Source organism: Mustelus asterias, chromosome 11 (genome assembly GCF_964213995.1).
Source record: "Mustelus asterias chromosome 11, sMusAst1.hap1.1, whole genome shotgun sequence".
In the NCBI taxonomy this organism is placed as follows: domain Eukaryota; kingdom Metazoa; phylum Chordata; class Chondrichthyes; order Carcharhiniformes; family Triakidae; genus Mustelus; species Mustelus asterias.
In genome coordinates this window covers 101261881-101275360 of record NC_135811.1, presented here as the reverse complement: position 1 = coordinate 101275360, position 13480 = coordinate 101261881, and the positions used below count along the sequence as shown (strand labels likewise).

General features: G+C 45.9%; 1 protein-coding gene across 2 annotated transcripts in view; it reads left to right on the top strand.

Annotated features, from left to right (window-relative positions):
- The window catches only part of tbkbp1 (TBK1 binding protein 1), a 153569-nt gene extending 141725 nt beyond the window's left edge, over positions 1-11844 (top strand). For both annotated transcript variants that reach the window (XM_078224125.1, XM_078224124.1), the window contains 2 exons: positions 2886-3310; positions 10209-11844. In XM_078224125.1, the coding sequence (XP_078080251.1) occupies positions 2886-3310; positions 10209-10337 (554 nt within the window). In that variant the 3' untranslated portion in view covers positions 10338-11844. The remainder of the gene's footprint in view (positions 1-2885; positions 3311-10208) is intronic.
- Positions 11845-13480: the final 1636 nt, after the last annotated feature.

The window sequence follows — 13480 nt, the reverse complement described above, 5'->3', positions numbered from 1 at the left end:
TCTGCACCTTCTCCCCGTGCCTGTGTGGGTTTCCTCCGGGTGCTCCGGTTTCCTCCCACAGTCTGAAAGACGCGCTGGTTAGGTGCATTGGCCATGCTAAATTCTCCCTCGGTGTACCCGAACAGGCGCCGGAGTGTGGCGACTAGGGGATTTTCACAGTAACTTCATTGCAGTGTTAATGTAAGCCTACTTGTGACACTAATAAATAAACTTTATTTCACTTGACATTGATCTCGGTGCCGGAAATGACAACTGGCGCACCCAACCCTAACAGCACTGTGGGTGTACCTACACCACATGGCTTGCAGCGTTCAATGAAGCAGAACATCACCACCATCCCAAGGGCAATTAAAGTTAAAGTTTTTTTATTAGTCACAAGTGGGCTTACATTAACACTGTGTTAAAGTTACTGTGAAAATCCCCTAGTCGCCACTCTCCGGAGCTTGTTTGGGTACACTGAGGGAGAATTTAGCATGGTCAATGCACCTAACCAGCACGTCTTTTGGAGTGTGGGAGGAAACCGGAGCACCCGGAGGAAACTCACACAGACATGGGGAGAAAGTGCAGACTCCACACAGACAGTGACCCAAGCCAGGAATTGAACCCTGGGTCCCTGGCGCTGTGAGGCAGCAGTGCTAACCACTGTGCCGTGCGTAATAAATGCTGGCACAGACAGTAACAGCCACATCCCGTAAAAGCATTACCTCAGCACCTCACTGGAATGACAGCCTAGATTATAGTAAGCAGTTTCACAACACCAGGTTAAAGTCCAACAGGCTTACTTGGTAGCGCGAGCTTTCGGAGCGCTGCCCCTTCATCAGGTGAGTCACCTGACAGGACTCACCTGATGAAGGAGCAGCGCTCCGAAAGCTCGTGCTACCAAATAAACCTGTTGGACTTTAACCGGATGTTGTGAGACTACTTACTGTGCCCACCCCAGTCCAACGCCGGCAACTCCACAAACAAGCCTAGATCAAACATCCACATCAAACCCTAGACTTTGACTTGAACCCACACCTCAGAGACTAAAGCTTCTACTAACTGTCCGATCTTCATCTTTGGGGGAGAGATGGATAGCTTTTGATCTATTACGCAATGTTATACCCTGACTTCAACAGCCCTCCCCCCCGCTCCACCATGCCCACTCCTCCCTCACTCCCTACATCCCGAATATAATTAAAATATCCCTTTGTTGAGTGTGATTTTTATCTCCAGGAGGATGAATAGTTGCAGGAGCTGAGGTGAGGACAAGATCCCTGACCCTCCACAACATAATGCCCAGGTAGTTTTAGCTTTCAGGTCTCATTTAGTGCGAGCTTGTCAGTCTGCCAGTTGGCATGACCAACCAAATCCATTCCCTGCCCGGTGGGCACGGGAAACGGATTTCGGGGGCGGAGATCACCTGCAGGCGTCTGCGGGATTGATTCCCAGCTCTGAGGAAGATTGAGTAAGGGATGGGAATGGGTGGATTGGGGCTGGGAGTGAGGTGAGGTGGGTTGGGGTGGGGAGGTTCGGTCAGGAGAAAACCTTCGGGCAAGGAGACGTTCAAGGTTTCTGGATAAGAATCATTCTCAGCCTCATGGTCCGACGGGGAAATTTAAAGTTAAGTTACTAGTCACAAGCAGGCTTACATTAACACTGCAACGAAGTTACTGTGAAAATCCCCTATTCACCTCACTCTGGCACCTGTTTGGGTGCAGTGAGGGAGAATTTAGCATGGCCAATGCACCTAACCAGCACGTCTTTCGGACTGTGGGAGGAAACCGGAGCACCCGGAGGAAACCCACGCAGACACAGGGAGAATGTGCAAACTCCACACAGACAGTGACCCAAGCCGGGAATCGAACCCAGGTCCCTAGCACTGTGAGGCAGTAGTGCTAACCACTGTGCCACCGTACTGCCTGATGAAACTTAATTTCAATTCAGTTTTATTGTACTACGCCACACCTGGCCCTTGGTGCAGTTCCCAATATCTTTCGTCTGGTGGGGAAACCATCATTCCTGCTCCCCTCACTCAACCCTCAATTTAAAATAGCAGTCAGGCCTGGAGGGCATCATCAGAGCCTGATAGCCTGTTTACGGAAGGACCCGACTGCATTCTGATGGATGCCCTTGCTGCCTGCGATTTAAAATTGCAGTTGGAAAGCGGGTGAAGTCCCCTGTTTTATTTTAACTGACCGCCCCACCCTGTTTCAACCGGAGGTTAAAATTTTCCTTCTGTCATTTCTCTCAAATGCTTCACTAAGTCTGAAAATACTTTTGTTTAGATGTTACCTTTGGTTCAATGGCAGCACCCTCGGAAGCTTGTGAATTCACGGGCCCTTTGCAACGACTTGAGTCCACAATAATGTAGGTCACCATGTCATTCATTCTCATTGCTGTTTGTTGGATCTTGCTGTGCACACAATGGCTGCCATGTTTCCCTTCCGTTACGCTGGTTCAAGAGTTTAAAGTTTATTTATTAGTGTCACAAGTAGACATACATTAACACTATAATGAAGTTACTGTGAAAATCCCGTAGTCGTCACATGCCGGCACCTGTTCGGGTACACTGAGGCAGAATTTAGCATGGCCAATGCACCTAACCAGCACGTCTTTCAAAGACTGTGGGAAGAAACCGGAGCACCTGGAAGAAACCCACGCAGAGATGGGGAGAACGTGCAGATTCTACTCAGATAGTGACCCAAACTGGGAATCAAACCCTGGTCCCTGACGCTGTGAGGCAGCAGTGCTAACCTCTGTGCCACCGTGTTGCCCTTATGGTTTGTGAGGGCTTTGGGACACTCTGAGGCCAGGCAAAAGGCACTGTAATAATGCGAGGTCTTTCTTACTTGCTGTTTAGGGGACATTACGCCTTAAGTCTTTTGTTTTACTTTATTCCTCAGCCCGTCCCCAACCCACCATCCACATGAGGCAAGTTTCATACTCCAGCTACCCTCGGAGCACCAGCCACCGTCACCGGGCCAACTTTCAAGGGCGTCGCAGCTACTCTGAAGTCAGTGATGTAAAAGTGGAAAGCCACACGATGCCATCTCGACTGACGGCAGGTGACCAATCCTCACCGATGCACAGGCGATACCTGGCCAGCGATTACCTTAAGGTGCCCGATGGTGCAGACGACGGCACATTCGATCATCAGCTGGAGTCCGATGATGAGGATTGGATGACCCGCAGTCCTCCTGGAACTTTGGACAGGGGAATAAGGAGCACTTCCTCCTGCACGGCACTCCCTATCCCAGACATTACAATGAATAGGAGCTCGACGGAATATTCTAGATCGGAGCATGCCCAGTCGTGGCCTTCCATCAATGTAGGTCTACGGTTTTATTGATCCCAGTTAACCTCAATGTAATCTTGTGCACCCTTAAGCAGGTTTTCATTGCAAGGCAACACGACTCGAGTGTTCCAGTGGGGTTTGGGCTTTTCCCTTCATTTCTGGAATCTTGGTTCTAATTCTTTAAGTTTAAAGTTTATTTATTGGTGCCACAAGTAGGCTTATATTAACACTGCAATGAAGTTACTGTGAAAATCCCCTAATCACCACACTCCGGTGCCTGTCTGGGTAAACTGAGGGAGAATTTAGCATGGCCAGTGCACCTAACCAGCACGTCTTTCGGACTGTGGGAGGAAACAGGAGCACCCGGTGGAAACCCACGCAGAGACGGGGAGAACATGCAGACCCAGCGCAGTGACCGAAGCCGGAAATCGAACCCAGGTCCCTAGGTCCCTGGCCCTGGCGCTGTGAGGCAGCAGTGCTAAACACCCAGGTAGAATTCTGTCCAGGTTAGGTTCAGACTGCTGTTAAAAATATTGCTTTGCTGTTGTTGATTGGAACAGAAAAGATGAATGAAATGTCTAATAGGAGCTTGGAAAACTCTGAGAGGGTTTTGGGAGGGTAAGTACTGAAAAACGGATTCCTCTCACTTTGGTAACACGGGGTTGCAGACTGCTGCTTATCCAAGGGGCAAACGGTCATTTGAACTTCGGAACGGTAAAGGGTCTGCACATTTGCGCATACAACAGATGATCATGGGATTTTTTTAGCTCAACTTAACTTGCATGCAAATCACAACCTTCTGCTCTGATTTAAAAACCCTCGCATTAGAAGCTGACCCCGGCACAAAACTGGCCACGTTGAGGGTGAATTATTGACAGTTGTGAGCTTGCACTAACTGTGTTCTTTACTGCTACCTCACAGCGCCAGGGACCTGGGTTCAATTCCAGCCTTGGGTCACTGTCGGTGTGGAGTTTGCACATTCTCCCCCTGTCTGCGTGGGTTTCCTCCGGGTGCTCCGGTTTCCTCCCACAGTCCAAAGATGTGTAGACTAGGTGGATTGCCATTGTAAAAATTGCCCCTTAGTGTCCCAAGATGTGTAGGTTAGGGGGATTAGCCATGGTAAATGTGTGGGGATACAGAGATAGCGTGGGGGAGCGGGCCAGTGTAAGATATTCTATCAGAGAGTCAATATGCAGGTTAGGTGAATTGGCCATGCAAAGTTGCCCCTTAGTGTCCCGATATGTATAGGGGGATTAGCAGAGTAAATACGTGGGGTTACAGAGATCGGGCCTAGGGGAGATGTTCTGTCAGAGAGTCGGTGCAGACTCAATGGGCCAAATGGCCTTCTTCTGCACTTTGGAATTCGATGATTCAATGAGACTCCAAGAACTAAATTGGTTCCATTAAGTGCCAGGACACTGATAGGCAAGTTGTACAAGCTTTTTGATTTTCTTTTAAAATTCACTAAGAAACTGGCTTAAGTGTGCTGAACTAACGAGTGAATGGTTGTGCGAATTTTTGAAAAAGTAATTTCAGTCATAGAGTGATAGAGGTTTACAGCATGGAAACAGGCCCTTCAGCCCAACTTGTCCATGCCGCCGCTTTTTTTTAAACCACTAAGCTAGTCCCAATTGCCTGCGTTTGGCCCATATCCCTCCATATCCATCTTACCCATGTAAGTGTCTAAACGCTTTTTAAAAGACAAAATTGTACCCACCTCTACTACTACCTCTGGCAGCTTGTTCCAGACACTCACCACCCTGTGTGTGAAAAAATTGCCCCTCTGGACCCTTTTGCATCTCTCCCTTCTCACCTTAAACCCATGCCCTCTAGTTTTAGACTCCCCTACCTTTGGGAAAAGATATTGACTCGCTGATCTGTGCCCCTCATTATTTTATAGACCTCTATATGATCACCCCTCAGCCTCCTATGCCTCAGAGAAAAAAGCCCCAATCTATCCAGCCTCTCCTTATAACTCAAACCATCAAGTCCCGGTAGCATCCTAGTAAATCTCTTCTGTGCTCTTTCTAGTTTAATAATATCCTTTCTACAATAGGGTGACCAGAACTGCACACAGTATTCCAAGTGTGGCCTTACCAATATCTTGTACAACTTCAACAAGACGTCCCAACTCCTCTATTCAATGTTCTGACCAATGAAACCAAGCATGCTGAATGCCTTCTTCACCACTCTGTCCACCTGTGACTCCACTTTCAAGGAGCTATGAACCTGTATCCCTAGATCTCTTTGTTCTATAACTCTCCTCAAAGCTCTACCATTAACTGAGTAAGTCCTGCCCTGGTTCAATCTACCAAAGTGCATCACCTCGCATTTATCTAAATTAAACTTCATCTGCTATTCTTCAGCCCACTGGCCCAATTGATCAAGATCCCGCTGCAATCCTTGATAACCTTCTTCACTGTCCACTATGCCACCAATCTTGGTGTCATCTGCAAACTTACTAACCATGCCTCCTAAATTCTCATCCAAATCTTTAATATAAATGACAAATAACAATGGACCCAGCACTGATCCCTGAGGCACACCGTTGATCACAGGCCTCCAGTTTGAAAAACAACTCTCTACAACCATCCTATGTCTTCTGTCATCCAGTCGATTTTGTATCCATTTGGCTACCTCATCCCGGATCCCGTGAGATTTAACCTTATGCAATAATCTACCATGCGGTACCTTGTCAAAGGCCTTGCTAAAGTCCATGTAGACAACATCAACTGCACTGCCCTCATCGACCTTCCTGGTTACCCCTTCAAAAAACTCAATTAAATTTGTGAGACATGATTTTCCACTCACAAAGCCATGCTGACTGTCCCTAATCAGTCCTTGCCTCTAAATGCCTGTAGATTTTGTCTCTCAGAATACTTTCTAACAACTTACCCACTACAGATGTGAGGCTCACTGGCCTGTAGTTCCCAGGCTTTTCCTTGCAGCCCTTTTTAAACAAAGGCAGAAAGTTTGTCACCCTCCAATCTTCAGGCCTCTCACCTGGGACTATTGATAATTCAAATATCTCTGCTAGGGATCCCAATTTCCCCCTCAAGCCTCCCACAACATCCTGGGATACACTTCATCAGGTCCTTGGGATTTATCTACCTTGATGTGCTTTAAGACTTCCAGCACCTCCTTCTCTGTTGTGTGTACACTCCTCAAGACATCACTATTTATTTCCCCAAGTTCCCTAACATCCATGCCTTTCTCAACAGTAAATACTGATGAGAAATATTCATTTAGGATCTCACCCATCTCTTGTGGATCCGCACATAAATGACCTTGTTGACCCTTAAGAGGCCCTACCCTCTCTCTAGTTACTCTTTTGCCCTTCATGTATTTGTAGCATCTCTTTGGATTCTCCTTTGCCTTATCTGCCAAAACAATCTCATATTCTCTTTTTGTCCTCCTGATTTCTCTCTTAACTCTACTCCTACAACCTCTATACTCTTCAAGGGATCCACTTGATCCCAGCTGCTGATGCATGTCATGTGCCTACTTCTTCTTCTTGACCAGGGCCTCAATATCCCGAGTCATCCAGGGTTCCCTACTTCTACCAGCCTTGTCCTTCACTCTAAGAGGAATGTGCTTACCCTGAACCCTGGTTAAAACATTTTTGAAAGCCTCCCACTTGCCAGACGTCCCTTTGCCTGCCAACAGACTCCCCCAATTAACTTTTGAAAGTTGCTGTCTGATACCATCAAAATTGGCCTTGCCCCAATTTAGGATTTTAGCCCTTGGGCCAGACCTATCGTTCTTTATAGCTATCTTAAAACTCATGGAATTATGGTCACTGGTCCCAAAGTGATCCCTCACTAACCTTTCTGTCACCTGCCCTTCCTTGTTTCCCAAGAGGAGGTCAAGTTTTGCCCCCTCTCATTTAAAATTGGGACACTCGCAATGGCAGGATTGACATGTGGTTAAAAATATTTATCTTTATAATAAATCCATTTCTTCAGCTGCGTTAATAAAATTTCATCAAGCACTGATGAAATTGCTAAAATTTTCTCAAGCAATATTTTAAAGCAATTTTTAAAAAACTCTTTGAAATAGGCTTGATCACTTTTATTTTCAATTACTGAACTGCAAATGAGTTTCAAGAAAACCCTCAAAGTGAGGAGGAAATTTGCATTCACATTGCGATTGGCCTCAAACTGGAAGTTATATCCCAAAACGTTTTACTCGAAGTGGTACTTCCAGCCAAGGCGATAACATCATGTAATGGTGGCACAGTGCTTAGCACTGCTGCCTCACAGTGCCAGGGACCCAGGTTCGATTCCCAGCTCGGGCCACTGTCTGTGCGGAGTCTGTGTGGGTTTCCTCCGGGTGCTCAGGTTTCCTCCCACAGTCCAAAGATGTGCTGGTTAGGTGCATTGACCATGCTAAATTGAGCCTCGTGTCACGAAGATTAAGAGGTTAAATACATGGGGTTACGGGGATAGGGCCTGGGTGGGATTGTGGTCGGTGCAGGCTCGAAGGGCCGAACAGCCTCCTTCTGTACTGTAGGGATTCTATGAAAAGTGGATTGGATACATATTCGGAAAAGGGGATTATGAAAAGATTTGGTGGCCAGAATCCTCTGATCTTGTACGCCCCACCATCGTTGCCGGCGGGAATGGAAAATTTGGCGCTCAGCCAGATCTCCATTCACTGCAGCGGGACTGGAGAATGCCAGCCACGAGCGAGGTCACAGAATTCCAGGCAGGGAGAGGAGAGGAGAAGGGAGCAGACAGCTCCAGTAGAAGAGACCTCTTCCTGCACTGAATATCTCAGGATACTTGAGGAATGAGAGTCACCCCTCTCCGGAAACTGTAAGACAACAAACTGAGATTAGATGAGTGGCATCCTGACACCGCGCAGAATTGTACAGAGAGTTTCGTCTAGAACTGCAGATAAATCAGTCCGATTTTAATTCCGCAGAGGGTGTCTGGGTTAATTCCAGGAAGAGTCTGGGGCATATTGGTAATGTAAGGGCTGAGGGAACATTCAGTAACCGTAACATCACTCGGTGTGAGGTACAAAATTGAAAAGGAGAAAGATACGATAAAAATACCCCATTGGGAGAGAACATAAAAGTTAAAGTTCAGCAAAATAAAAAGGAAAATCACTCAAATAAATTGGAAAGAAACATTGTCGGACAAGACAGTGGAGAAATGGGAAATTTCCAAATAGGAGATACTTAGGGTACTGCCTCACTGGACATAGTCTCACAGGGACTGCAATGGTTCAAGAAGGCGGTTCACTACCACCTTTGCAATGGTAATTATGGACGGGCAATGAATGTTGGACATGCCCGTGATGCTAACACTCCACAAATGAATTTCAAATGAGTAAAGGGAGTGCAGCAAAATCTGGCGTTTCTGAGAATGGAAGCAAATTACTTTAAATTAATTAACATTATACCAAAAGAGGCAGTTGACAGACCAAGGGTTAAAACTGTAAAAGAAAATGAAAAGTTTTTTTTTTGTTACTGCCGCAAGTGGGTTTACATTAACACTGCACTGAAGTTACTGTGAAAAATCCCCTTGTCGCCACACTCCGGCACCTGTTCGGGTACGCTGATTGAGAATTTAGCATGGTCAATGCACCTAACCAACACGTCTTTCGGACTGTGGGAGGAAACCGGAGCTCCCGGAGAAAACCCACGCAGACACGGGGAGAACGTGCAGACTCCACACAGACAGTGACCCAAGCCGGGAATCAAATCCAGATCCCTAGCGCCGTGCGGCAACGGTGCTAACCACTGTGCCACTGTGCTGTGTGGGAAATGGAAACCTTGTTCAAGGTGGCACAGTTGTTAGCACTGCTGCCTCACAGCGCCAAGGACCTGGGTTCGATTCCTGGCTTGGGTCACTGTCTGTGCGGAGTCTACACATTCTCCCCGTGTCTGCGTGGGTTTCCTCCGGGTGCTCCGGTTTCCTCCCACAGTCCGAAAGACGTGCTGGTTATGTGCATTGAGCATGCTAAATTCTCCCTCAGTGTACCCGAACAGGCGCCGGAGTGTGGCGACTAGGGGATTTTCACAATAGCTTCATTGCAGTGTTACTTTAAGCCTACTTGAGACACTAATAAATGAACTTAAACTTGAGAATGAATCCTACTGTGTCTTTGATTGATCCATTATGGAATTTAATGGTGCAAAGTTCCCATTTTGTCTGCTTCTTTGTCCTCCTGTTTCCTTTTCTATTTTCTGGCTTAACTGTGCTGAAACTGGAGTCCCGTGTTGATATAAGATTTGATGACTGTTAATCACAGCTCACTCAAATCTTCCTTCAGCCTGAGACTAGCCGAGGGAAGGCAGGTTATTATGTGAGCACAGTTTATCCTATCTTCTGCTGATGTGCACTTCCTGTGGGCATTTGTTTAGCTCAGTTGGCTGGAGGGCTGGTTAGCGACGCCAGCAGCGTAGGTTCAAATCCCGTACCGGCTGAGGTTTTTCATGAAGGCCCTGCCTTCTCAATCTTGTCCCTCGCCAGAGGTCTGGTGATCCTCAGGTTAAATCACCACCAATCAGCGCTCCCCCTTCAAAGGTCACCTGGGACTATGGTGACTTTACTTTACCTTTACTTCCTGTGGGACTACAGGGTGGTGTTCAGGGGCCGTAACCCTGGCCATTGTTTCTTGTCCCCTGCCCAAGGGCAACAGCAAAACTCCATTTTAGCTCAATAAATCCTGCAGAGACTAAGATTCAAACCACTGATCCCTCCCTAATCTGCATCTCCATGTGGTATATTTGCTCATTAAAGCCATCATCCCCAAATCTTATATGGAAGTTGACATTGGAAGATAGGATAGCGTATTTGGGATTTGGAAACTCAAGCTTGCTTCAGCACTTTCAATGCAAATATTTAGTCAACGATTAGTTGCTGAAAGACTTTATTCAAACACCGGACATCTTACTCTTTTATTTCTTCTCCCTGCCCAGCTTTGGATGGAAACAGGAGACTCGGACATCAGGAACTGCCCGTTGTGTCAGTTGGCGTTTCCCCTAAACTACCCAGATGACGCCCTCATAAAACATATTGACACTCATTTGGAAAACAGCAAGATCTGAGAGCTGTGCTCCTCACCGAATCATGGAAAGATTGAAGAGGATTTGAGAAGCAGTGACCTGGAAAACTGATGCAGGATAGCTCATGTTAACAGAGGGAAAAGAAAAAAGAGAAGTTTTCTCCTCACTAACCTGATTTTCTTTCTCTGTTGGGGTTGGAGGGAAATGATGATTAACCTGGAATGAACCTAAGAGGAGGATAGAAATGCTGACTGAACACTTTGCTGAATTTGAGGAAAAAAGATTGATCAGTGCCGTTAAACACAACCAATGATATGTCTTCCAGTGCAATCAATTCACTTCCAAAAGCAAAATATTTGAACCTTGGTCAATATGAATTTGGTGATACTGGAATGAACAGCTAGAGGACTGAAGGTGGTCCCAGTGTATAATGGAGAGAGGCAACTGATGGGATAGAGTGTTGATGTGAAACTGGGAAGTCCATTGTTTAATGAGTAGATTGAATCATTATAGTGCATTATCTGTGGGATACAGTGATGTCAGTACAGTTGGCTTCTGATTACTGAAGTATAACAAAATATATAATTATTGTTGAGGAGTGGGGAGATGCAGAACATTGATTGACATTGGGAAAAGGCAATCCACGTGCCTAAAGGACAAGGGTGCCAAGGGCTTGGCAGTATTGCAAATTGGCCTACTTTATATATCTCATTGACTCCGATTCTATTTATGGTATTGCACATGTTGGTGTACCACAGTGGAAAATAAAACAAATTTAACTTATTAATATCGGCAATATGTGATTCAAAGTCATGTAACATTGTCGCATGCATGCCTTTATTCACAGTTCTTGGCACTTTATTACATACACGGAATCTGTTTCAGGCCAATGTGGATTCATCTCTCTCTCTGTAAGGGAAGGAAATAAAGGCTTGCTTTTATGTTAGCATCCTTCACAACCACAGGACCTTCCAGCGCACTCCACAGCCAATGAAATATTTATGAAGTGCAGTCACTGTTCTAATGTAGGAAAGGTGGCAGCCAATTTGTGCGCAACAAGCTCCCACACGCAGCCATGTGATAATGATCAAACCATCTGTTTGTGTGGTGTTGATTGAGGGATCAATATTGGCTAGGGCACCGGGGATAACTCCCCTGCTCTTTGTTCTTTTATATCCTGAGAGGTCAGGAAAGTGTTAATTTAACATCTCATCTAAAAGAAAAGAGCATCTCTGACACTGTGGCACTCCCTCAGTATTGCACTGAAGTGTCAGTCCCAAATTTTTCTGCTCAAGTCTCTGGAGTGGGATTTGAACCAGCTATGAATCGACTCAGATGGTAGATTTCTGCCAGTTGAAAAGTCACCTATCTTGTGTTTACATTTATACACACACATGAATATCAGTGAAAAGTTTTAACACATCATCTCTAGCAGCACATTGAGCTTCCAATAGTCCAAAGAGCCTAATGAGTCAAAAATTTGTACTGGACATAAGCTCAAAATGATCAAAGCTTCTGTGTATATAATAAAGAAATGTTTTACACCTGCAAGCATTTCCTCTCAACTTTATCCATACTAAATGCCGATGTTTATATATAGAATGAAAACTGCCTAGATAGACCAATCTATCCCTCCAGTGGAACATTGCAGTGTTAGTCTCAGAAAGAAGGTATCAAGAAGAGGATGTTATTACGCAGGTTTTATGGGGGCTGTTTCCTTCTTTTCCCCCCTCTTCATTCTCTACTGAGATCACTGGAAAGGCCAGTATTTGTTACCCATCCCTGATTGCCCTTCAACTTGAGGACAATTAAGAGACAACACACTGCTGTGCATCTAGAGTGACATGTAGGCCAGACCAGGTAAGGATGGCAGAGTTTCTTCCCTGCAAGGCATTCGTGAACCAGATGGGTCTTTGCAACAATCGGTGCTAGTTCCATGGTCACCATTATCGAGACTAGCTTTATATTCCAGATGTTATTAATTGAATTTGTACACCACCTTAAGCCATGGTGGGATTTGAACCCACCTCTTCAGAGCGTTTGCCTGGGCTTCTGGACCAGTGGCATTAGCACTACACCACCATCTTATCCCAAAAGTATAAATGTGGACATCTGAGGAAAGATGTTCTTGCTATAAAGAAATGAAGTGAAGGTTTTCCAGACTGGTTCCTGGGAGGCCAGGACTGACATGTGAGGAGAGATTGAGTCGGTTAGGATTATATTTGCTGGAGTCTATAAGAAGAAGGGCTGGGGCGGGGGTGGGGGGGTGGTTGGTGGGGAGGGGGGGGGCGTGAACTCATAGAATCCTATAGAATTATAACAGGATTGACAGGGTAGATGCAAGAAAGATGCTCCTGATGGCCGGGGAGTCCAGAACCAGAGTCATAAGGATACAGGGTAAACCATTTTGGACAGAGATGAGAGGTTTCTTCACCCAGAGAGTGGTGAGCCTGTGGAATTCACTGCCGCAGAAAGCAGTTGAGGCCAAAACATTGTGGGGCGGGATTTTCCGACCGCGCTCGTCCCAAGGCCGGAAAGTCCCACCTGAGGTCGACGGATCTTTGCGATGGTTCGTGTCCTGTCCCCTATGATTCCTGTGGCAGGCGGGACAGGAAAATCCCACCCTGTATGTTTTCAAGAAGGGGTTAGATATAGCTCGTGGGGTGAAGGGGATCAAAGGACATGGGGGGGGGGGGAGGTGGCGGTGCGGGGAGGAATTGAGATCAGGCTATTGAGTTGGATGATCAACCAGGATCTTAATGAATGGCTCAAAGGAGCAGGTTTGAAGGACTGAATAGCTTACTCCTATTTGCTATGGTTACAGTGGAAATATAAAAATAAGAGCGAACATTAAACATCTACCTGTACACCCTGATCTGGATATCGCCTGATATTGTGAAAGGTTTGATATAAATGTTATTTCTTTAGTTATTTATCTATCAGCTTGCATATATTATTGCAGATTTGCATGGCACAATGCACTGTCAATGAAATTAATGAGAAGATCAGCAGCTCCACAAATTTCACACTTCATTCCCTAATTCCCTTTGATACTCTGCTGGGAGCAAAGTCAGCCAAATATTGCCTGTATAGTCCTAAAATGTCAGGTTGAGTGTTTATTGCAGAACAATATAATTTTAAAAATGAATCCTGTCATAGTGGCTAGCCTGGAAACTCAGGCCTGA